A 27,136-nucleotide genomic window follows, 5' to 3' on the forward strand; every position below is an offset into this window, starting at 1 on the left:
TATTGGTACTGGTGCCAGAGGAAAAGTAAATAGTGGCCACAAAGGCTCAATTTCTGCGGTCGCCACTGGGACGCCCTTGGGTCCAGGTTGCCCACACCTACCTCGCTGCACAATGGGATTGACTGTCTACCCCTGAGGAAAGTTTGGGGCAAATCGGTGACTTGAGGATTTTTGAGAAAATCCGTGGGTAAACCCCTTAGCGTTTTTTGGGGTCATTTTGGTCACTGTCTCCGATTGAACCACCGTCCCGCCCACAGGTCGAGGGCTACCAGTCCTCATTTGGATTGCACTAGGACACCAATTAGGCTATTGGTACTGGTGCCAGAGGAAAAGTAAATAGTGGCCACAAAGGCTCAATTTCTGCGGTCGCCAATGGGACACCCTTGGGTCCAGGTTGCCCACACCTACCTCGCTACACAATGGGATTGACTGTATACCTCTGAGGAAAGTTTGGGGCAAATCGGTGACTTGAGGATTTTTGAGAAAATCCGTGGGTAAACCCCTTAGCGTTTTTTTGTGGTCATTTTGGTGACTGTCTCCGATTGAACCACCATCCTGCTCACAGGTTGAGGGCTACCAGTCCTCATTTGGATTGCACTAGGACACCAATTAGGCTATAGGTACTGGTGCCAGAGGAAAAGTAAATAGTGGCCACAAAGGCTCAATTTCTGCGGTCGCCAATGGGACACCCTTGGGTCCAGGTTGCCCACACCTACCTCGCTACACAATGGGATTGACTGTATACCTCTGAGGAAAGTTTGGGGCAAATCGGTGACTTGAGGATTTTTGAGAAAATCCGTGGGTAAACCCCTTAGCGTTTTTTTGTGGTCATTTTGGTGACTGTCTCCGATTGAACCACCATCCTGCTCACAGGTTGAGGGCTACCAGTCCTCATTTGGATTGCACTAGGACACCAATTAGGCTATAGGTACTGGTGCCAGAGGAAAAGTAAATAGTGGCCACAAAGGCTCAATTTCTGCGGTCGCCAATGGGACACCCTTGGGTCCAGGTTGCCCACACCTACCTCGCTACACAATGGGATTGACTGTATACCTCTGAGGAAAGTTTGGGGTAAATCAGTGACTTGAGGATTTTTGAGAAAATCCGTGGGTATGTATACATCACCATTCTCATGCAACACCAACACCACTCGATGTCACAATCGCCAACCAGACTTGGCGCCTACCATATCCGCTCAAATCGCTGAGTCTGCATGTTACCAGCCGAGCGCACCTCCCCGAGCGCCCATAAACGGACTCACGAACACACACACACAACGGATGCCATTAGACACGACCCACATAATACACGGAAACATTACATATTAACGAGCCACCCCCTGAATATGTATATATTATGACTTATACAAAAAATATAGTAGGTAATTAGTGGGTTGTCCCAGCCATGTGAGGCGACGGACTTTCAAGGTGGAATTATTAAACAAAAGGATAAAACGCACCTCAAACTTTGCTTAGTCAGGCGCTTCCGGGAACAAAAACACGGCGCAGAGCTCCAATGCACGTCGGTCTGATAGACGTGCTCTGTTTAAGTGGTGTACTGCGAACTGTGTGTAAAATTATATATACTAAGTGTACTACAAGCTCTGTGTAGAACGATATAATCCTATACTGGAAACTCTGTGCAAAGATGTGTAAAAATCTACAGTGAATTCTTCTTAAGATTAACCAATAAAGTAAAGGAAACCAGAAGATCGTATCTGTACATCCAAGAAGATACGGGAAGGGGCCTATACACTGGTGGCAGCATCAAACCTCAACCCATTTCCTCAAGAGACTGGTTCCTAAAAATCACCGTATTCCCAACCCGAAACAAGCCAGCCACGCCCACCGTCGAGCAACACGGACCTCGGCCGCGAGCTGACATTGCCTACCTTTGACATCTCATCGACACCGCAGTACACTCTACACTGTCACGGGCATCGTCATCACCGACTCCAAATTACCTAACCACTTCTAAACAAGGTAAATAATATATCAACCCCTCACAATACTTGATAATATTGATAATCCTCACCTACCCACCAAACCCCTCCCTCTGATACTCGCTTTTCTTTTCCATTCCATGCGAGCATCATTCACCTAAAAACTTCAAGTACCAACCCACAACAAACCCCATATAAAGAAAATATCAACAATCAATCAGAAAATAAATTCACCCACGACCCACACTGAACTTCGACCAAGATTCCTACGTCTGGCAAATAACAGCCTACGGGCTGCGACAGCCGCACCTGACGGTAGCTACGCGTACGTCCATACATCAAAATTCAGTCAGACCTTTCCAAGGTATCCCAATGTCTATACATTTATGTATATTTTACGATTCATTCTAACCTTTTTTTTTTTAAATAACAATACATCCAACTTAAACGAAACAAATATCATTATATTAAATTTCTTTGTAACATCACTAAGATAACCACTCACTTATCTTTGCAAATAATTAAGTTAAGAGATTAGTCACTACGTAACATAGTACTATAATAACTACTTAGTGATAATTTTTTTCCTCCTTACTAAGTACATATTCACTAATATTTAAGTATTATTTTATATCTTATTAATGGTTACCAATCCATAATTATAATACCATTTCCTTTTAACCTTGTATTTTCCCAATTTATTATTTACATTTAATACCTTTTCAACTTTTACAATAATTTATATAGTTATATTATTATATGTACCTTTTTTATAATCTTATCCAATTACTACTACAAACCCATATTATATATCCCATTGTATACTCATTTATATTTTATATCTTTTCAACTTTTATAATAACTTATATAATTATATTGCTATATATATACTGTGTCATACTTTTACCATATTGTTGTATGCACCTTCTTGTATATTCCCATTATATACCCATAGAACACACTACCTCTTAGGTAAGACATACCAATTTTTTTTTTAATTTAACTATTTCAACTTAGAACTCCCATCTCACCTAACGACGGACTATACCTTGTAAGTAATACATGCACCTCTAGTTAACTACTAACATGGCTACAGGAACGAGAGCCAAGGTAAGAAATTTTATTGATGGATTTCTTTCTGCCTCTAAAGAAGAAAAACCCTCCCATGACTCAAACCATGCCACAACTAAAGCAGATTCGCCACTGGGGTCATTTTGGTGACTGTCTCCGATTGAACCACCGTCCCGCCCACAGGTCGAGGACTACCAGTCCTCATTTGGATTGCACTAGGACACCAATTAGGCTATCGGTACTGGTGCCAGAGGAAAAGTAAATAGTGGCCACAAAGGCTCAATTTCTGTGGTGGCCACTGGCACTCCCTTGGGTCCAGGTTGCCCACACCTACCTCGCTGCACAATGTGATTGACTGTCTACCCCTGAGTAAAGTTTGGGGCAAATCGGTGACTTGCCGATTTTTGAGGTCATTTTGGTCACTGTCTCCGATTGAACCACCGTCCCGCCCACAGGTCGAGGGCTACCAGTCCTCATTTGGATTGCACTAGGACACCAATTAGGCTATTGGTACTGGTGCCAGAGGAAAAGTAAATAGTGGCCACAAAGGCTCAATTTCTGCGGTCGCCACTGGGACGCCCTTGGGTCCAGGTTGCCCACACCTACCTCGCTGCACAATGGGATTGACTGTCTACCCCTGAGGAAAGTTTGGGGCAAATCGGTGACTTGCCGATTTTTGAGAAAATCCCTTAGCGTTTTTTGGGGTCATTTTGGTCACTGTCTCCGATTGAACCACCGTCCCGCCCACAGGTCGAGGGCTACCAGTCCTCATTTGGATTGCACTAGGACACCAATTAGGCTATTGGTACTGGTGCCAGAGGAAAAGTAAATAGTGGCCACAAAGGCTCATATTTCTGCGGTCGCCACTGGGACGCCCTTGGGTCCAGGTTGCCCACACCTACCTCGCTGCACAATGGGATTGACTGTCTACCCCTGAGGAAAGTTTGGGGCAAATCGGTGACTTGAGGATTTTTGAGAAAATCCGTGGGTAAACCCCCCTAGCGTTTTTTGGGGTCATTTTGGTGACTGTCTCCGATTGAACCACCGTCCCGCCCACAGGTCGAGGACTACCAGTCCTCATTTGGATTGCACTAGGACACCAATTAGGCTATCGGTACTGGTGCCAGAGGAAAAGTAAATAGTGGCCACAAAGGCTCAATTTCTGTGGTTGCCACTGGCACTCCCTTGCGTCCAGGTTGCCCACACCTACCTCGCTGCACAATGGGATTGACTGTCTACCCCTGAGGAAAATTTGGGGCAAATCGGTGACTTGAGGATTTTTTACCCTTAGCGTTTTTTGGGGTCATTTTGGTCACGGTCTCCGATTGAACCACAGGTTGAGGGCTACCAGTCTTCATTTGGATTGCACTAGGACACCAATTAAGCTATAGGTACTGGTGCCAGAGGAAAAGTAAATAGTGGCCACAAAGGCTCAATTTCTGCGGTCGCCACTGGGACACCCTTGTGTCCAGGTTGCCCACACCTACCTCGCTGCACAATGGGATTGACTGTCTACCCCTGAGGAAAGTTTGGGGCAAATCGGTGACTTGACGATTTTTGAGAAAATCCGTGGGTCAGCGACATCATCGCATCAACTGCATGAAACTGCTCAGTAATAAAAAATTGAAACCTACAGGGAATCTAAAACAACATTTTATTTGGACTAGCTATAGAAGTCACATGATTTAAAAAGCCTTGCAATAAAAATCAGTCATCAAGTGATCAAGCCATGTTTATTTCTAAATTGTGAGCGAGGGCTCGAAGGAATTGTAGAAGATCATACTAATCTCGATTTTGCTGTACAGCAGTGATTCGTGTGTTTATTGTCACGGATCTTTTCATTCGCTGAGTCAGGTCTCTACCTTGTAGGAGCTGGGTTCGGTTTGTCCGTTGAAGGGCTTCCTCCCGTCTTAAGGCTTCGATGAATCGAAAGATGGTAGGATGATGGGTTTCCGTTAATCCCTGAAAAGTATTATGCCAACTCTCCAGCTGGTTGTTGGTTCATGGTAGTCCTGCATCTTCTCTGGCTTTCACACTCCACATATGTACAGGAAACAATGGCTGTCGTCTGTCTCCCTGTCTGTTTCTCCACCCATGTAGTTGTCTTCAAAGTAATTTACAAGAGGCATTACTTCTGCTGGGTAGTCTGCCACCAATTCATCAAAGGCATCACTCACTTCATCCACAGGAGCATTTTCAGTGCCATCCGAACATTTTTGTCTTTCAAATATAACCGTTGCAGTCCGTTTTCCTGAATCTTTCTCCAGAGCGATTGTCCCAGGTGAAAGTAACAGCCGTAAATGTGCATTTGAGGAAATGCTTCAATGAGTGCCGCTTTGGAAGCTAGTTCAAAGTCGATCTGTACACTTCTTGGAGTGAGTCCAGGTTTCAGTGATTTGATTTCAGTCCACATTTGAGAGTATGTGACTTGTTGCTTATTTGGGAGTAGAACAAAAATGCAGGGAAGCACATTGTTTCGTATCAAAGCATGCACAGTGTACACTTGATAGAAAAGGGATGGTGACACTTTGAATGTACCATCACACATCCAGTGTTCAGAGTCATGTAAGGTCTGAAGAAACTGATCTGTGCTGAAAATAAGCATCCGATGAACATCTCCACGCCCACTGTCATGGAGCAGGAAGCTATGCTGGTCTGTTGTTTGCCTCAACTTATCAGGTATGAACAGTTCTCCAACATTAGCAGGAGCTGGGGGGTTGTTGTTTCTTGCTTTCATTTTCTGTCTGATGGTTTGATGCAGATTTGTGGACTTTATATGCTCCATTGTGGGCAAGTTGTCCAAGTCTTAACAATGTGAAGAACAACAACATTTCACTCATTAGAGCTTTATCAAGTACACGGACATCGGGGCGAACATTTGAAGTACGTATGGTCAGCCGGTGGGACCACGGGGGAAGGTCTCGAACAAGGGAGGGGTGGGGTGGGTAAGGGGTGGGGGAAGAACACCAACCCATGGAGGGAGGAAGGATTGGATTTGCCATGACTTGCGTCCTTTTTGTCCTGCTGTTTTGTCAGATCCTTGATGGTCCTGCTAGAATGTCCCACTACTTGAATATTACTTGGCTCAAGTGCCCGGGTGAGGAGGGAGGTGACATTGCTGGTTGGTAGGATTAGTCTTCTTGTTGGTTCCTTTTGTTGTTGCTGACCTTCCATTATTTTAATTAAGTAATATTCAAGTAGTGGGTCATTCTGTGAGCACCAATGTCAATGTACTTGATAAAGCTCTAATGAGCAAAACGTTGTACTACCAATATAGGCTTCGACCTCACATGGTGTTGCCCCAACTTGCATCCTTTTTGTCCTGCTGTTTTGTCAGATTCTTGATGGTCCTGCTAAAATGTCCCACTACTTGAATGTTACTCTGCTCAAGTGTCCGGGTGAGGAGGGAGGTGACGTTGCTGGTTGGTAGGATTAGTCTTCTTGTTGGTTCCTTTTGTTGTTGCCGACCTTCCATTATTTTAATTAACAACCCAAACATTACTATGACCGACAACCGAGTGACCGACCAGTAAATTCACTTCAGTGAACTTATCTCACAAAGTGAACACAAACATGTAAACATAAACAAATAAACATGAGCGATAGAAACATAAGTCTGCGACCTTTTGAGCATATTTCATTCTGAACCTATCTCACAAAATAAACATAACTGAACACGTAAATACAAACACGAAAACGCAAACAATTGAAACATAAGTCTGCGACCATTCTGACCAGTTGATAGTAAAGTCGTTATTGTTACAGTTGCTGTTATAATGCGGTCGCCATTATGACAGTTGCTGTTTTGAAAGTTGCTCACCTGATTATGTCGCCCTTGTGAAGCCACTATTATGACTCGCTGTTTTGACAGTCGCTATCCGGCCCGGATCCCTTCCCAAACAACTATGATTCTACTTACGGTGGCACTGAGGCATATTATCACTCCATTCTCCAGAAGCCAAACATGTTCTTGTGTCATTACCAAAAAGTTGGTAACCTTCGTTGCAATAATAGAGTGCCTGGGCACCATATTCTGTATGTGTATTCTCCACCTCACCATTTTCAGGACCCTTTTAATAAAAAGTCATTGCATTATTATACAGTAACAGTATGATATATTGCATTTTCTGTTACCACAATGGCTGGGAGTGGGAGTGAAGGTAGATACCCTGTCTGGGGGAAGCCACATTATTTTGTCTGTGATAGAGGAAATCTCTATTCATAGAGAAATGATGGTACTTAATTATACTACAACTGTCCCTCCATTATGCTGTCCCCCAACTTTTAATACTGTCCTGTACTACTCTGAATATTCGTTTCCTTTTTCACCAAACCCTGTGGAAAGGGAGAAAGAATACTGCCACTGGTTCCCTCTTGAGTCATACATACGTACATATACCAAGGCTTTTTCCCCCTTACAAGGGAGGTAGCCAAAAAGAAAAAGGCATAAAAATCATTCCCACCCATTCCATCCCTGAATACACTCCACTCCCCTCCACCCTCCCTCTTATCTTAGCACCTCCTGGTTGATGGGTCATCCCTGCATCCTCTTGAGTTAAAAAAGTTGAGAGAGGAAAAAAAAAAAAAAAAAAAAAAAAAAAAAAGGGGATAGGGGATAGGACTAGGCATCCTAATCTCTGTAGCCCAAAAGGGCACATTCCTAAGAAAAGAAAAGGCGTAGTTGAGAAAAAAAGTGTATAGTAGTTTATGATATTAAAGAAAAACACAATATAGTTAGATACTTAAGAGAAAAAGAGGAGAAAGAAATAGCAAAAGAAATTCTGAAAGAGATACAAGAGGAGGGGCAAGAAATGGAAAAGGAAATAGAAGTACATAGAATGGGACTCTACTCTGAAGAAAAAATAGACCACTAAAAATTAAACTAAGGTCTCAAATGATAGAAGTATTAAAAAAACCCAGTAAAGTTGGCAATTAGTGAAAAGTACAAAAATAAATGGATAAGAAAAGAAATGAGTGATAAGGAAAAGAGAGGGAAAAGACACTAAGAAATTAAGCAAATGAAAAAAAAATGACAGAAGAACAGAGACAAATGAGTTTTTTTTTAGTACTGGACTTGAGGCTGAGAAAGGAAACACAAGGAACAGAAAAGGAGGAATAAGGAAAAAATTAAAAATAATGTATGCCAACACAGATGGCATGATTTCAGGACTAAATGAATTAAATGAATATTTGGCAGAAGAGAAACCAGATATAATAAGAATTGTGGAGACAAAATTAAAGGTCCAACACCACCTGATACTGTGGGACAAGGTTTATATAACCATTGAATAAAAAATAATGAGGAGAAACAGGGTGGGGGAGTCATGTTTTTGACTAAGAAGTGCTTAAATGTGACAAAGATAACATAAGGAAATAATAATGTGGAATTGATAAAGATAAAAGTTGAAAACAGTAACATGAAAAGTAGAAAATTTGTAGTGATATAAGTGCCTCCAAAAACATATTCTTGGATAGTGACCATTCCAAAATTATGGAAGACGCAAAGCATGCATTAAAAGAAATACTGAAAGGAGGAAACTTAGTAATTATGGGTGACTTTAACCCTAAAGAAATATGTTGGGAGGAGATGACAGAGAAGGGTGGAGAGGATCTTTGGGGAAATATACTATTGGACATGACCATTGAATACACAATGTCTCAATGGGTAAAAGAAAAATACCAGATATAGAAATAATGAAGACCCATTGAATCTAGATTTAATATTTATGTTGGAGCTTGAAATTGTGGATAAAATGTAATACAAGACACCAGTTGGGAAGAGTGGCCACATACTGAGTTTGAACTAAAAGAGGAAATTCATTTGAGAAGAAATGAGAAACACAGAAAGGGAAGACTGATGTACAACAAAACAGATTTTGAGAAACTCCAAAATTTTTTTCAAAAAGTGAATTGGGAAAAACTTCTTTAATTAAGAAACAAAGATGGAAGGGCAGTGGGCAAGATACAAGGATGACCCATCATCCAGGAGGAGCAAAGATAAGAGGGAGGGAGGGGGATGAATGGGAGTGGAGTATGTGGGGATGGAATGGGTGGGAGTGGATTTTATGACTTTGTTTTTTGGCTACCTCCCTTGTTAGGGGTATAAAGACTTTGGTATATGTATGTATGTACTTATCATTGTCTATCATTATTCATCCTTATTTTTTGTTACCTATTTATTTATCATTCATTATACATTATCATTATTAATCTGTTTATCAATATTCATCAATCTTTGTTTATTATCTATCATTATCTATTCACTTGTTTACTTAATTAATTGACTTATGTTTATTATATATGTACTTTTTTCATCCAACCTAGTTATGGAACAAATGGTCTCCTGTTGGCATGCTTTTCCTTTGCACTCCTTTGAAATGGGGTGTGTCTTATATGCACATACATCTTATATGCCTATGCATCTTATATGCCATAAAATACTCTATATATTTATGCCAAAATCCTACTGTATGCTTGCATTATATTCTTAAAAACTAAATACATTTGCTATGTATGGATTGTTGAAATTACCTCTGGGATGCCACAGTCAACAGGTTGACACTCTGGCAAACTACCCTTCCAGAATCCATCATGATCACAGAAGATTGATGGATTACCCACAAGATGATAGCCATCCATGCATGTGTAATTAGCAACACTGCCATACTGGAAGTGCTTTGCTGTTATCTTGCCATTGAGAGGAATAGGTGGTTCTCCACAATTGACAGGAATGCATGATATGCTGCAAGAGAATGGTCACATGTGATTTGTGGCAAAAATACAATAAACTAGATATAACAATCTTCCATCCCATTTTCACCTTTGCCTAAAATATCTTTGATGATATTTTCCTTGATTCCACCACACAGTTAATCATCTTATCACTTACCAGCAGAGCCACTCTCTCCTTCCCTCTCATCAGTACCACAACCACACACATTTGATGACCTAATTACTAGGGATCTGGTTGGAATCCTCACAAATTCTCTTATGCCTTGACTTTTCAAATAAGGAAAATACAGAGTGGAGGATCCCTGGTCCCCTCACTCCATTCCAATTAGACATATATGAGAAACAAGGTGGTATAATTCTTTTCCTCTCTTCCAACCACAGGGTGAAAAGTTGAAGAGCATACATTAGGAGCTATGTAGCAGTAGCTGAAACCAACACCTTTACTCTATACACTTGGACTGCAGGAGCAGGTAAAAGTTACTGCTGGGAGTTGAAGTGTGGGAGTCAGACCATTTGATACAAATAGGAAAGTCTTGAAAGTTAGCACCATAAGAAAATAAAAAAAATATTTAGATTAGAAAAGATGCAAATGAAGAGGAACATGTAAAGAAATGGAAGCTCTTAGAGGAAGTCAAAATAAAAAATGAAATGAGGGCAGAAGAAAAACAGCAGGTATTTTGGAGAATTATCCATCAAAATATGAGGAAATGGTTTCTAGAATAACAGGAGGGCAGTACTACAAAGGAAAACTACAAGGAAAATTAGAGTAGCCTATGCTAATGTAGATGGTTTAATATCACCCATGCTGTAGATAAATGACTACTTGAAAATAAATGAGCCTGATACTTTGTGTCTAGTAGAGACTAAACTCCCAAAAACTTTTAATCTACAGTTGGGGAACAATAGATACACCTCCTGCAAACAAGACAGAGAAAATAAAATGGGTGGAGGGGTTATGGTTTTTGTGAGAAGTGATATAGAAGTTGGAAGAACCAAATCTAAGTGAAGATAATGCTGAGATAAAACACCTGAAAATTAGACCTAAAGGACAGAATAGAAGGCACTTTATAGTAGCATACCACCCCCTCCAACAATATCTTGGAATGCAGCTGAATATTAAGACATTTTGTAGAACACACCTCTTCTCCCAAAGAAAACTATTGAACAAATTAACAATTTAGCTGTTATTGGAGATTTCAATTGTAGTGAGGTCAATTGGAAGGAACAGGAGTTCAGTAGCAAGGCATATTCCAAGGGAAATACCTTGTTAAGTATAGCAGTGGAGATCACAATCACCCAAAGCGTAAAGGAAGTACTCGGGTAAGAGGAGATGACATTCTCACAATATTAGATCTGCTAATAATCATCAGCTCCTTGAGCAACCTAAACCCTATAGGGAAAAGTGACCATGTAACAACTAAATTTCAGCTGGAGGACAAGGAAATTGAGCCAAGGAATTAATCATATAGGCAAGGAAGACTCAATTTTGGGATGGCAGATTACTTAGGGTTGAAAAAATTCTTTGAAGAAGCAAACTGGGAAGAATTTATGAATACCACAGGAATAATGAGGAAATAAGAAATCTTTCTTGACATTTACATTTAGGGAGTGAACAAACATGCACCAAAGTTTAGTGAAAGGAAGAAGCAGAAGGTACTAGTTCAACAGGTGTGAGATTGGAGAAGAAAGAAAAGAAAAGAAAAAAAAACAAAAAACAGGGACATGGCTTGGGGAAAATGGGGGAAGATAAGAAGCAATAAAACAAAAGAATCATAAAAACAAGCTAGAAACAACTACACAAGAATCCGCAGAAAGTAATTTTGAAAGAGGTGATTTAGATAAATGCAAAGATGAACTGAACCTGTTTTACTGGTTTATAATTGGTAAACTGAGAAACAAGGAAGTAATCACCAAGCTAATAGTGGTGAGGTCTTTGAGGAGGCCTCTGTTCATGCAGAAATAATGAACTAAAATTTCTAATCTGTCTTCACAATGGAAACCAAGTTTTTGGAGGAAGGCAAGGGGAACAATAATTCAGGTTTGGAAAATATAAATGTAGATTTGAGGGAAAAGCTCAATCTTTTAGGGTCATTGGATGTGACAAAAGCTTCAGGACCTGACTGGATCTCAATCTAAACACTTAAAGAATGTAAGAAGAAAAATGAGTGGTACTGAGAGACAAGATCACAAACTGGGAAGATATGATAAGTGGCATCCCACAGGGCTCTGTATTGGCTCCTTTCATGTTTGCCATATATATAAATGATATGAATGAAGGAGTGAAATGTTACATGAACTTCTTTGCTGATGATACCAAACTACTTAAGAGAGTAAACACAGAAGAAGACTACAGATTGCTACAAGAAGACCTAGACAAAATATGGAAATGGAGTCAGAACTGTGAAGTGAACTTTAACATTAAGAAATGCAGAATAATGTTATTTGGAAAATACAAAAATAGAATATCGGGTCAATATAAAATTGGTACCAAGGAAGTAAAAAAAGTCGACTCAGAAGGGGACCTAAGAGTAATTATCTCAAGTGACTTCACACTTGATAAACATGTCAACAAACTAGTTGGAGAGACTTTTAACATATTAAGATCAATGAAAGTGGCCTTTGATTACATGGATGAAAAATGGTAAAGAAAATATTAATTACACTGATAAGACCTAAATTGGAGTATGCTGCGACACTGTAGGAACCTAGTAATAATAATAATAATAAAAAAAAAACATAAAGAAATTAGAAAGAGCAGTGACAAAAATGGCACCTACAATTTCAAATTTGACATACGAACAAAGATTGGATAAATTACATCTATCAACACTGGAACAGAGAAGAGAAAGAGGTGATTTGCTGACTACAGAATTATGAAAGGGATGGAAGTTCTTGATAGAGATGACTTATTAAATGGGACACAAGAGAAACAAGAGGACATGAGAAAAAGCTAAAGAAGGACAGTTACAGAAGAGATTTGAAAAAGAATAGCTTCCCACACTGAGTGATTGATATTTGGAACAAACTAAATGGGGAAACAGTGAGTGCCAAAACTATACAAGATTTTAAGAACAAACTGGATGCAGAGAGGTACAAAAGTGGGTCACTACGAGCATAGCTCTCGTCCCGTAAAATACAACTAGGTAAATATTCACAGCTCATGACACCTACATAGGCATCATCATACCGAAGTGGTTAACTTGTTGAACAAATCAAAAGAAGCAATTCAGGCAGACAACATAGATAAATCTAAAAAATAAATGGAGATACAAGCCAACACCATAAATGAATTCAAAACAATGTATGATAATTGGAGAAAAAGAGAGAGGATCCCACGAGAATAGCTCCATTTCTGTATATTATAATTTGGTAGATACAGAGGTGGAACTCCATTCTTATATGTTCTTGTTTGGTTTTATTCAAGTTACAAAAATATTTTCAATTGTAATGCACTATTTTCTCTTTTATTCTGAGGCATAACAGATATAAATAAAAAGTATCACTGTAATTCAATAAAACTTGTTATCTCATTAAACCATGAATGTATAGAAAATCTAAAAAGTGGAGTGAAAAAGCAAGTAATAGCACAGCATAAATATTTTGATACTTCTTTGTTCAGTTTACTGATATATCAATTAGCATATTCTGAACAATTCATACAAGAGCCATTAAAATTTTCTTTTAAACATTCAAGCATTGCAGAATAATTACATTACATTGAAATGCAAGGTAGAGGAAGAGGCAACCTATTAAGGGTACTACTCACTTGGGACTGCTCCAGTTTCCAAAGCTGCACACAATTTCTGTTTCACCCTGAATTAAATATCCATGTTCACAGGAATAATCAGCTGTCTGGGGGCGTGCTTCAGATTGTACAACTACTAATGTGTTGTTTACAATTGGTGTTGTTTCACTGCATAGCATCTCAATACACACAGAGTCTTCACCCTTCCAGATTCCATCTGCCTCACACACCTTATATTTCCCTCCTGAGATGTAATTTGGAAAAAAAAAAAATAATAATAATGATAAAAAAAAAATATATAATAAATAGATAAAAATAATTATATATATATATATATATATATATATATATATATATATATATGTATATATATATATATATATATATATATATACATATATAAGGCCATCACTTTAACAATACATAGTTTAAAATGAGGTAATATATATTGCATTGTTTCATTTTCTGACAATGAAACTAATATTCAGTTTTCTACTTGATCTAGACACTAAACTATTGAATAATATCTAATATGTAAAAATTTGTGCATTTATCATAAAACAATAAAACTACAAGTAAAACATTATTTCTTACAAATTTGATGCTATGTGCTGTGAAATGATCAACTCTAATATATAACAGCTTTTATTAGTTTAGCTGTTTTGTAATGACTGACTGAGCTCTTTTTACTTTCTTATAATTTTGGGGATTAAACTAATTGCAATATCATGCTAGTATTTCAATGGGATGCACTAGCAGAAACTTGAGGAAATATCTATACTTAATAAAAAATTATTAATCAGTATACTATTTACAATTTATTTGTAAAAGGAGGGTCATATCAATGCATAACAAAACATATACTAAAAGTCTTTATGAAATGTAATAACACACCTGTGAGTTCATAACCATCATCACATTCAACAACAGCAGATGACCCATAGTGATGTGGAAGTTTATGTTGAGCAAGGAGGAATGTAAATCTGGCATGGTCTAGAGGTGTAATGGGACCACAGGAAACTGGCTGACAACTGGGTGTGTTATCTGACCATGATCCATCAGCCTCGCATGACTGGTTGGAAACCCCCTGTCAAATCAGAACTTGATTATAGCTCATATTCATATATAAAAATCTATATATGTATTACTATATTGCAAGGCAACCAATCCCATATAATAGCTAATAAACTAATCTCTACTGAAAAAAATGTTCTGATTACTTTTAACTTCTGTCCCTCCTTTCTACAATCCTCCTTAATTCTATCTTGCACCACCTTAATGACTTCATCTCTTTGGCATAATACTGTCTCGAGGATGAATGCATTTTATTGTGTCATTAATCTGGATTCCAGTGAGGTCTAATGTGGTTCCATCATGCTGATGTAGAGGAAACTCCTATCCAACTTTTTTTTTTCAGTTTTCTCTGTTGGCAATGTAAGGGGGGCCAAGATGGGGTTGCTTAGGGCTTAGTATGTTGGGCAGTCTCAGTATGTGGTGACTGCATGGGGTGATGATTTTGTGATATGGTAATTCTGTGGTGTGGAGATTGTGTGAAGCTGTCACCATGTGGAGTGGTGACCTTATGGTGTGGTAACCATATGTGGCAGTGAGGTCTGAGTGCTTGTCAGAACTAGACATCATGGATGACCATAGGCAGCTTGACAGCACATGCCCCAGGGTACAGATATCATGTAGGCAGGTTGGCTGATGTCTAAGGGATGGGAGCCATCAAGTTTTTCTTGAGTCAAGGTTTGGAAACTTATGATCTTTGCTAGCATGCAAGAGGGTCAAGATGGGATTGTTTATGACCTAGTATATTTAACAGTCTGAATGGTGGTGGTAACCACATTCAGTGAAAATGAGATGATGGCTGGTGGCATCAGGGATGACATGGATGACAGTGACAAGAACAATTGCAGCAGAGAAGATGGGAGCAAAAATTGAAGGCAGCAGGAACCTAAGGATCAAGGATCAAGTCCCTTGTTTGGGATCCCAATTATCATGGAATAAGGAAGGAGGAAAGGAGATAGGTGATGGGCAGTGCCTATTTTGGGATGTCAAAATGTCAGAATAACAGTTGAGTAGCATCAGCTGTCTATCTGAAAAGGAATATAAGAAAGGGGAAAAATACAAGTCATTTATCTGGTGAAAGGAGTCCCATCTCTTAAGTAGCTGAAGCCATAGAGGAGGGTGGGATATTTTGGTGCTATAGATGAAAGAAAATGCTGCTTGAAGTTGTTGTCATGGTCACTTGGGTTTAAGGTCACTGCAGGTTGTAGACCAGGGGTCTGTACAGTGGCCGCAAAAAGTTTGGGCACAAAATTATAGGCGCCCAAATTCTCCCCTAAACTCAAAACATGCGAAAAATACAACTTTCCACCCAAACTTTTCGCTATTTTTCAATGCTAGCGTTTGTACCCGTATTTAGCCGAGACAATACACACTATTTGGCAACTCTGTTTAGGTGCACTCGATGTCACGTGGAGTCAGTTTCTAAATATCTCTCACGGGGAGTAGTCTTTTTTTTTGCGGTGGTCTCTGTTTTTGTGCCTTGATATCTCCGTAATGGGAAGTGGTAAAGAGCTGGAAAGAGACACAGTTGTTACAATCATAACCCTCTTTAAGGAGGGTTATAAGTGTAAAGATATTGCTACTCGTGTGGGAATTGGAGTGCGTCAAGTGCAAAAGTGGACCAAGAAATTTCGAGACGGAGGAAGTGACATCATTCCTACTCCAAAGCATCGCTCTGGTCGGCCAAGGAAGATATCAAATCGTACTTCTACGGTTCTAACTGCCTCCTAATAACCGTAGGAGGCAGTTAGAACCATAGAAGTACGATTTGATATCTTCCTTGGCTGATCAGAGCGATGCTTTGGAGTACGAATGATGTCACTTCCTCCGTCTCGAAATTTCTTGGTCCACTTTTGCACTTGACGCACTCCAATTCCCACACGAGTAGCAATATCTTTACACTTATAACCCTCCTTATAGAAGGTTATGATTGTAACAACTGTGTCTCTTTCCAGCTCTTTACCACTTCCCATTACGGAGATATCAAGTCACAAAAACAGAGACCACCGCAAAAAAAAGACTACTCCCTGTGAGAGATGTTTAGAAACTGACTCTACGTGACATCGAGTGCGCCTAAACAGAGTTGCCAAATAGTGTGTATTGTCTCGGCTAAATACGGGTACAAACGCTAGCATTGAAAAATAGCGAAAAGTTTGGGTGGAAAGTTGTGTTTTTCGCATGTTTTGAGTTTAGGGGAGAATTTGGGCGCTTATGATTTTGCGCCCAAACTTTTCACGGCCACCATAAGTGGTGGCCGAGTGTGAGGCAAAATAAAATGTGTAATCTAAAACAAATTGGGGCTGCCAACTGTCTGCCATGGTGGCACGTTCGAGTGAATTGTGCAATATGTCATCCCTAGCCAGCAGATTACCTTTTATACCCACAAAACAGGATACTGGCCAATCAGCAGCAACTGTCAAGGGCACCCCAACCAATCATAAACTAGCCTACAAACTGAGGGAAAGGAGCAAACAAATAGTTAACCTGTGGCCTCAACTTAAGATGATTGGCTTGTGTTGACTTATCATCTCTTCCCAGTTTCCAGACAGCTATGTTGGAATGTATGGTGAATAGTGGACAGCCCCTAATAGTAGGATTGTTTAGTAGAAAGGCAGTAAAAGAAGGAGACTGCCTTAGAGAATGATTAATTGATGCCATTCAGGTGGCACTGGGATACACCATCGGGTATCTTTCCTTTTAATTATTTTACTATGTTTTATTCTATTTATATTTTTCAAATAACTATATCTTATTTTCTTCCCTTCCAGTAACCCTTATTATACATAAGATATGCAGTGAAATATTTAAGAAAAGCAACAGGAGTTACTGAGGAAAGTGATAATATATGGTGTTAAGAAGTGGGAGATGTCACTGAAAAACTGGTATTGCCCAGGGCTTGAACCCAAGAACTCAAATATAGTCTCCATATTCAACTGGGTATTACCCCAGGAATCTGCCTTTTCACTTGCTTCTCACCCCTCTGAATTGATCACATTATAGTTAAAGTCTCCCACAAGGACTACATACACACACACACCCAGAGCTGAAATAATTTCAGTATTGCTGTGCAGTAAGTTATTACTCCAACTCTCATGGGTGGGGAGTTGGGTGTATTTATCTAGTTGTATTTACCTAGTTGTATTTTATGGGAAGGGGAGCTATGCTCATGGTGTCCCATCTTCATATCTCATTTTATCTAGACTATTTTTAAATTCATGTATTGTTTTTGCACAAACCACTTTCTCATCTAACTTGTTCCAAATGTCTATTACTCTGTGAGGAAAGCTGTTCTTTTTCAGATCTCTTCTATAGCTGTCTTTATTGATTTTCTTTCCGTGTCCTCTTGTATTTCTATCATCCCATTTTATTAGATTCTCTTAATCAATAATTTCTATGCCTTTCATGATTCTGTAAATAGCTATCAAATCTCCTCTCTCTCTTCTTTGCTCTAGTGTCTGTAGTTCAAGTTTTGCTAGTCTCTCTTCATATGATAGTTTTGAGAGTGTTGGTGCCAATTTTGTAATTGCTCTTTGTATTCTTTCAAGTTTTTTTTTTACATTTTTTTGTACTTGGTGACCACATCGTTGCTGCTTTTTCCAATCTTGGTCTTATCAGAGTGATTAGAATTTTCTTCACCGTTTCTTCATCCAGGTATGTAAATGCCACTTTGATTGTTCTTATTAAATTATAAGTTTCTCCAAAAATCTTATTTATATGTTTCTCAGGTGACATATTATTCATAACAATGACTCCCAGGTCCTTTTCATTTTCTACTTTTTTTATTCCTTCTTCTCCCAATTTATATGATCCTGTTATTCTGTTTTTGCTTTTTCCAAATTCCATTATACTACACTTTTTAGTGTTGAACTCCATCTCCCACTTCCTACTCCATCCCCAGACTTTATTTAGATCACTCTGTAGTGACTCACAATCTTCTTCCGTGTTCACTTTTTTCAATAGTTTTGCATCATCTGCAAAGAAGCTCATATAACTTTCAATTTCTTCATCCATATCATTGATATATATAGCAAACATTATTGGGGCCAGAACTGTTCCTTGTGGAACACCACTTATTACTTCATCCCATTTTGAGTGTTTGTCTCTTATCACTACTCTCATTTTTCTTTCTTGCAAAAAGTCTTCCCTCCATTTAAGCAGTTTGCCCTGTATTCCTCCTTCAGTTTCTAATTTCTTAAGCAACTTCTTATGTGGTACTTTGTCAAAAGCTTTTTTTTAGGTCTAGTGTGTGTGTGTGTGTGTGTGCACAAGGTCACAGCATTACCCATAGAATAGTCATATATGAGCTCTGAGCTCTCTTCCAGGAGGGAAATAGCTGTCAATCATGAGTCCAACATATGATCCAAGACCATTGTGAATCACATACTACTGGACATGACCATTGAATATACAATGACTCAATGGGTAAAAAAAAAAAAAAAAATACCAGATATAGAAATAATGAAGAACTGTTGAGATAAGCAAATAAACAAAATTGTCGGAGAATCCTATAACTTGCCAAGATCAATAAAAGTTGCATTTACCTATTTCGATGAAGAAATGATTAAAAAATATTAGTTACACTGATAAGCCTAGACTAGAATATGCAGGGATGTTGTGGTCACCCAGTACCAAAAAGAATATAAAGAAAATTGAAAGAATCCAAAGAGCAACCACAAAAATGGCTCCAGCACTTTCAAATTTGTCATATGAAGAGAGACTGGCTAAATTGGAGTTACAGACTTTGGAGCAAAGAAGAGAAGCAACCTACTGACCATCTATAGAATCATGAAGGGCACAGAAATAATCAATAGAGAGGAGTTGCTAAATTGGGACAAGAGAAACACAAGAGGACATGGAAAGAAACTAAAAAAAGATGGTTATAGAAGAGATCTGAAGAAGAACAGTTTTCCACATAGAGTGGTGGACACTTGGAACAAACTAGATGAAACAATAGTGTGTGCAAAAACCATTCACAAATTTAAGAGCAAACTAGACATTGAGATACAAAGGCGGGACACCCTGAAATGAAGCAAATGGAAAAGAGAGAAAGAGAGAGAGAGAAGAAAAGAGACTGAAAAGAATGAATTTTTTGGAGAGTACTAGACCTGAGGCTAAGAAAATGGTATATACAGTATATACATATATATGCTAATAAGAACACGGGTACATGTGTTCACTTATGCAAAGTAGACCACTTGGAAAAAAGAAACTAACAAAGCAGAGTGCTTTCGTATATTATGAAAGCGCTCTGCTTTGTTAGTTTCTTTTTTCCAAGTGGTCTACTTTGCATATGCATATATATATATATATATATATATATAGTTTATATATATATTAATATATATATATATATATTTATATATATATATATATATTTTTTTTTATTTTTATATATATATATATATTTTTATATATTTTTATATATATATATATATATAAATATATATATATATAAATATGAAGAAATCACTTGAATGCGTGATACTAGCATGCAGACAAACCACTGGGAAAATGAGAGATGAGACAGAGCGCTTTCGTCTCATCTCATTTTCACAGTGGTTTGTCTGCATATATATATATATATATATATATATACATATATATATATATATATATATATATATATATATAAAGGAAAAAATGGAGAAAGGAAATAATTAAAAATAAAGTATACCAACGTGGATGGCAAGATTTCAGGACTAAATGAATTAAACAACTATCTGGCAGAAGAGAAATCAGAGTTAATGGGAATTGTGGAGACAAAATTAAAAGGTCCACTACCACCTAATACTGTAGGACAAGGTTTATACAACCTCTGGATAAAAAATAGTAAGGAGAAACAGGGTGGAGTCATGTTTTTGATTACAAAAGGCTTAAATGTGACAAAGATAATAGAAGGAAAAAATAATGTGGAATTATGATAAAAGTTGAAAAGAGTGACATGAAAAATAGAAAATTTGTAGTAATATATGTGCTGCCAAAAACATATTGGAAACAGAGTGATCATTCCAAAATGTTGGAAGATACAAATCATACATTAGATGACTTACTGAAAGGAGGAAACAGTAATTATGGGTGACTTTAACTCAAAAGAAATATGTTGGGAAGAGATGACAGTGAAAGGTGGAGAAGACCTTTGGGGAAATATACTACTGGATATGACCATTGAATACACAATGACTCAATGGGTAAAGGAAAATACCAGATATAGAAACAATGAAGAACCGTTGAGACTAGACTTAATATTTATGTCAGAGCCTGAAATTGTGGATAAAATGGAATACAAGACACCAATTGGGAAGAGTGACCACATACTAATAGAGTTCAAACTAAAAGAAGAAACTGATTTGGAAAGAAATGAGAAACACAGAAAAGGAAGACTAATGTACAACAAAACAGATTTTGAGAAACTCAGAAAATTCTTTCAAAAAGTAAATTGGGAAAACTTCTTAAATGAAGAAACAAAGATGGAAGAGAAATGGAATATATTAAAAGAAATTTATAAAGAAGGAATAGATAAATACGTACCAAAGCAGAAGCAGGAAAGGGTGTACATTAAGTGCTGGTACAACAAAAAATGTAGTGAGGCTGAAGATAAGAGGCATAAAGCTTGGAAATGGTGGAAGAAAGGAAAAAAAAAAGGATAAGTGGCAAATATATATCAAACTAAGAAATGAATATGTAAAAATATGCAGGGAAAAATGAAACTGAAAAAACATTATAGACAAATGTAAGGACCAACCTAAACTATTCTACAGGTATGTAAATGGTAAATAGAAATAGTGAAACAGCATCAAGGGAATGTCGAATATATAGATGTAAAAATTGCTGAAATTATGAACAAACATTTTAAATCTGTATTCACAATTGAAAATACACAAAATTGGGATGAAGGACAGAGAGAAAGATCCCCCCCAATGAAAGAAATAATTGTGACACAGAAAGAAATAAGGGACCAAATAATAAACCTTGATGTCAGAAAATCACATGGTCCGGATGGAATTGCAAATTGGATACTAAAAGAATGTATAGATGAACTAACAGAGAAAATATATATGATAATTGATTACTCAAAGAAGGAAAGGTACCACATGATTGGAAAAATGCAAATACTGTACCAATATATAAAGGGGGAGATAAGGAAGACCCAACAAACTATAGATCAGTTTCCTTTACAAGCATATAAGCTAAAATATGTGAAAAATGATCCAAAGTAGATGGATTAAACATCTGGAAGAAAATTGTATACTTAATCCAAAACAATTTGGCTTTAGACATGGAAGATCATGCAAAGTAGACCACTAAGTGAACACACGTACCCGTGTTCTTATTAGCATGGAAGATCATGTACCACTAACCTGATCTGTTTTTACTTGAGGCTAATAGAAATAATGCAAGAAAGGGATGGTAGGGCTGATTGTGCTTTCCTAGATTTACAAAAGACATTTGATAAAGTGCCACACAAAAAGCTACTAAGAAAACTCAAAATAATAGAATGTGTACAAGGAAATTTAATGAAATGGATGGAAGATTTCTTGAACAGGAGAAAAATGAGGGTGGTACTTAGAGACAAAAACTGAACCTGGGAAGAAATTATAAGTGAAGTCCCACAAGGTTCTCTATTGGCTCCAATAATGTTTGCCATATACAGTATATAAATAACATGGATGAAGGTGTAGAATGTTATATGAACTTCTTTGATGATGACACAAAACTACTAAAGAGAGTGTGTACAGAAAAAGACTGAGTCACTACAGAGAAACCTGGACAAAGTCTGGGAATGGAGCAAAAAGTGGGAAGTGAACTTCAACATTAAGAAATGTAGTATAATGGAGTTTGGAAAAAGTGAAAATACAGTATCAGGGCAATATAAAATTGGTACAATGGAAGTTAAAAAAGTTAGCTTGGAAAAAGACCTCGGAGTAATTATTAACAGAGGCATGTCACCAGACAAGCATATTAACAAAATTGTCAGAGAAACCTACAATTCACTAAAATTAATAAAGGTGGCCTTTAACTACTTGGATGAGGTAATGGTAAAGAAAATATTAGTCACACTGATAAGACCAAAGAGCAACAACAAAGATGGCACCAACATTTTCAAAATTGACATACAGATAAAGATTGTCCAAACTGGAACTACCAACCCTGGAACAAAGGAGAGAAAGAGGAGATCTACTGGCCATTTACAGAATCATGAAAGACATGGAAGTCCTTGACAGAGAAGATTTATTAAAGTGGGATAAAAGAAAAATAAGAGGACATGAAAAGAAATTAAAAAAGGATAGTTAAAGAAGAGATCTGAAAAAGAATATTTTCTCACACAGAGTGGTGGATGTCTGGAACAAAGTGGATGAGGTAACAGTGTGTGCAAAAACCATACAAGAATTTAAGAACAAACTAGATGCTGAAAGATACAAAGACAGGTCACTACGAGCATAGCTCCCTTCCTTTATAATAAAACTAGGTAAATAAATACATTCAAACTCTTCCTCTCTTATGTTCCATATTTCTACCCCATACAGTGCTGTCGGCACAATCACTCCTTCATACAATTTCCTTTTAGCATCCATTCCCAAATGTCTATTTCTCATTACATTTTTTAATCTTCCAAGGCATTTACTCGCTTCTCTCAATCTACATTCTACCTCCACCTCTACTCCTTCCTTCCTTCCTGCCACATTTGCACCCAAGTATCTAAAACTACTTCCTCCAGTCTTCCTTAATACCCATTTCCAGTCTGCTGCCACTTTATCCCCCTGTACATCTCATCTTAATTTTACCCACAATTATCTTCAATTTCCTTCTTTTGCACACCTTCCTAAACTCTGTCACTAGCTTCCTCAATCTCTCCTCTGATCCTGCTACAAGCAGTGTTGTCAGCAAACAACAACTGGGTTATCTCTCACTTTTCTCCATTTTCTTTAACTATCTCCAATCCCCACTACCCTTGCATTTACCTCTTGCACCACCCCATCCATGTATAAATTGAACAGCCAAGGTAACATAACACATCCCAGACGAAGTCCCACCTTTACCTCAAGCCACTCACTATTTCCATTTCTTATCCTAACACAAGCTCTACTACTCTTATAAACACTCTTGACTGCTCTTAACAGCTTTCCACCTATCCATCTACCTTGTTATAAGCCTTTTCCAGATCCATAAAAACCCAAAAAACATCCTTACCTTTTCCTATAGCTTTCTCACATATCTGTCTTACCACAAAAATCTGATCTACACAACCCTTACTTGTCCTAAACCCACACTGTTCCTCACCAATTACTCCCTCTGTTCCTCTCCTAATCCTCTCAATCAAGACCCTCCCATAAGCCTTCCCAACTACACTTAACAAGCTGATCCTTCTGAAACTACTCTCACACCTGACCCCTTTTCCCTTGTAAAGCGGAACTATACAGGAACTCCTCCAGTCCTCTGGGACTCTACCCTCTCTTAGAAAAACATTATATAACCTCACCAGCCAGTCCACCATCACTGTACCTCCTTTTTTCAGACATTCTGCATGACATCCAACCCAAGTGTCTTACCTGCTCTCATCATCTTAACAGCAGCCTTCACTTCATCTTTCCTTATTTCTCCTCCATTTTCCTCACTCATCACAGTCATTTTGTTAGTGCTTCCCACTCAACTACCTTTCCCTCCCTATTCTCCTTTACATTTGGCAACTCCCTAAAATACTCTTTCCATCTTCATCTCACTGCTTTCTCTTCCATTATCATCTCTCCATCTGCACCTTTTACCTTTTTTTCTCTACTTGATTCACCTCCTCTTCCTCTCTTAATATTTTTCCAAAACATCTTTTCATTACTTTCAATTTTTTTTTGTCATACTCTTACCCCATTTCAGATCTGCTCTCCTCTTTGCCTTCTTTATCTTATACTTATAATGAAAAGTGTTAGAATGGATTAGAGCTTGGGTCAGTGACAGAAAACAGTGGGTCACCATAAATGATGTAATATCCAAATGGGGGAATTTTCCTAGTGGAGTTCCCCAGGGGTCTGTTTTGGGTCCCTTATTGTTTATTTTGTACATAAACAACTTGGATAATGGGGATAATAGTGACATTAGTAAGTTTGCAGACAACACTAAAATAGGACAACTAATTAGGTCAGGAGATGATGGCGAGATTCTGCAGGATGATCTTAACAAATTGTTCACATTGTTGGTGAAATGGCAATTGGACTTCAATATCTCAAAGTGCAGTGTGTTAAACATAAGGATACACAACCCCAAAAACATATATAGCTTAGATAATACAATTTTAAAGAAAACTGAGTACGAGACTTGGAAGTTCTAGTGAGTCCTGATCTTAAATCCAGGAAACAGTGCATTAATGCCAGGAATAAAGCTAACAGAGCATTAGGTTTCATTGCTAGGAGTATTACGAATAGAAGTGCAGAGGAAATTATCAAATACTATCTAGTGTTAGTTAGACCCATCCTTGACTATGCAATACAGTTTTGTTCTTTGTCCCATAGAATGGACATCAATTCACAAGAATCAGTACAGAGGAGAATGACCAAAATGGTACATGGGCTCAGAAATTTACCTTATGAAGAGAGGCTTAGTCACCTTAACTTACACTCTCTGAAAGATGAGGAGTGCAGGGTGATCTAATAGAAGCATTCAAGTGAATCAAAGGCTTTAACAAGGGTGATGCAAACAAGGTCACCTTATTAAGACAACAGGGCAGGACTTGCAGTAATGGATTTAAATTGGACAAATTTAGATTTAAGAAGGAAATAGGCAAGAATTGTTTTACTAATAGGGTTGTCAATGAATAGAATAGATTTAATAGTGAGCGTGAAACTATCAGTTGTTTTAAGAAACAGTTAGACAACTTTATGGATAGTGATGACAGGTGGTAATGGACATGGAACTACCTAGTGTAGGCCTTATGGTCTCTTGCAGTTTCCTTCATTCTTATGGAAAGAGTAGCAGCAAGTTGGAAATCTTGGAAGAGAGATGTTGGAGGAAGTGGGCAGTTTAAAGTATTTGGGGTCACATGTAGTAGGAAATGAAGAAATATGGGTGGAGGTGGACTGTAGAAAGAGGGAAACAAGTAAATTTCTTGGAGGAATGAAAAGTGTCATGAGAAATAGGCATCTGGGAATGGATACAAAGAGATTATATGAAGGAATGTTGTAACTACAGCATTGTATAGTGTGGAGACTTGGAATTTAAGAGAGACAGAAAGGAGAAGTTAAATGTGTTTGAGATGAAATATGGAATGAGAAACGAGGAGATGAGGAGGAGAGTGGGAATAGAAAGGGAGCTGGAAGATAGGGGTGAATGAAAGATTATTGGGATGGCTTGAGCATGTGGGATGAGGAAAGAAAGACCATTAAAAAGAGCATGGAAAGAAAAGGTGGATGGAATGATCGTAGGGGACAACAAAAAATGAAAAGGATGGATGGGGTGAAAGGAGCCTTAAGCAAGAGGGGAATATCTGTTGAGCAGGGAAGAGAGAAGGTATGGGATAGGTGTGAATAGAGAATGGTTGTACAGATTGACCTCTCATTAACGGACGTTAATTAGCTGTGTTTGCAGTGTTTTCGCTGTGTTTTCGGTGTTTTTGGTGCTGTGGTTTAGTGCTGTGCAATCACTATGCCACCCAAAAACCACTACAAATCAACAGATTATTCACATCAACGGACATTGTTACCCCCCTTTTAGTCCATTAATGAGAGGTCAATCTATATATAGATATACTGATGTAGCCAGAGGGGATCTCTTCCTGTCTTTTCTATTTTCCACAAGAGGGGACAAGGAAAGAGGGTCACCATATAAATACTGTGGATGTACTGTCTTACTGCCTCTGACCCAGGCAATGGGTAGAAGACAGGGATGACCTTTCATCCACACGGAGCTAAGATGAGAGGGAAACAATGGGAGTGGATTGGGTGGGGTTGTGTGCCTGTCTTGGCTGGCTACCTCCCTTATAAGGAGAAAGAGGCCCTTGGTATATAGATAGAGATTAGATATTTTCTCAAATACAGAGAACATTATAAATCCTGCTGTAATATTGATTAAAAAAATGCAAACTTAGATAACTACATCCTGTTTTCTACACAAAGACACACCTGTAGTTCATATCCCTCTCTGCAATTGTAGGTTACATACGAGCCATAAGAGTAATCTTCTCCTTCAATTAAACCATACTCTGGAAGTTCAGGGGGTTTGCATAATATTCTTTGACATCTTGGGGGCATTGAAGACCAAAGTCCATCCAGACCACAAGAAGCTATGGTCTCTCCTTCTTCTTTAAAACCATCTTCACACTCATATACAATTTTATCATCCACATAATATACTGTTGAATGTAAAAATAAAGAAAAATCAATAAGTGATTAATAAAGTCACAATACAAAGTATGATGAGATAAAGACAAACATAATTTGAAATACTTACATTTTTCAACCAGTTTACCAAACCCTGTGTGAGACTTCGTTGTTTTGCCACCCTTCCTGCCTTTCTGACCTTTTCCTTGTGTTGTGGGTGGAACCTTAATGTTCTCTATCTCTCCAACTTGATCACCTTGATATTGGAAAACA

At 38.1% G+C, this 27,136-nt stretch overlaps 1 protein-coding gene across 1 annotated transcript in view; it reads right to left on the bottom strand.

The window, feature by feature from the left end:
- The window catches only part of LOC143028399 (sushi, von Willebrand factor type A, EGF and pentraxin domain-containing protein 1-like), a 161,421-nt gene that overhangs the window by 10,061 nt on the left and 124,224 nt on the right, over positions 1-27,136 (bottom strand). The window contains exons 38-43 of the mRNA XM_076190411.1: positions 26,994-27,119; positions 26,666-26,895; positions 14,385-14,577; positions 13,512-13,734; positions 9,545-9,755; positions 6,933-7,083 (exon numbers count right to left, since the gene is read on the bottom strand). Of these exons, the coding sequence (XP_076046526.1) occupies positions 6,933-7,083; positions 9,545-9,755; positions 13,512-13,734; positions 14,385-14,577; positions 26,666-26,895; positions 26,994-27,119 (1,134 nt within the window). The remainder of the gene's footprint in view (positions 1-6,932; positions 7,084-9,544; positions 9,756-13,511; positions 13,735-14,384; positions 14,578-26,665; positions 26,896-26,993; positions 27,120-27,136) is intronic.

Source organism: Oratosquilla oratoria, chromosome 9 (assembly GCF_046742065.1).
Source record: "Oratosquilla oratoria isolate Oo_2021 chromosome 9, ASM4674206v1, whole genome shotgun sequence".
NCBI lineage: Eukaryota > Metazoa > Arthropoda > Malacostraca > Stomatopoda > Squillidae > Oratosquilla > Oratosquilla oratoria.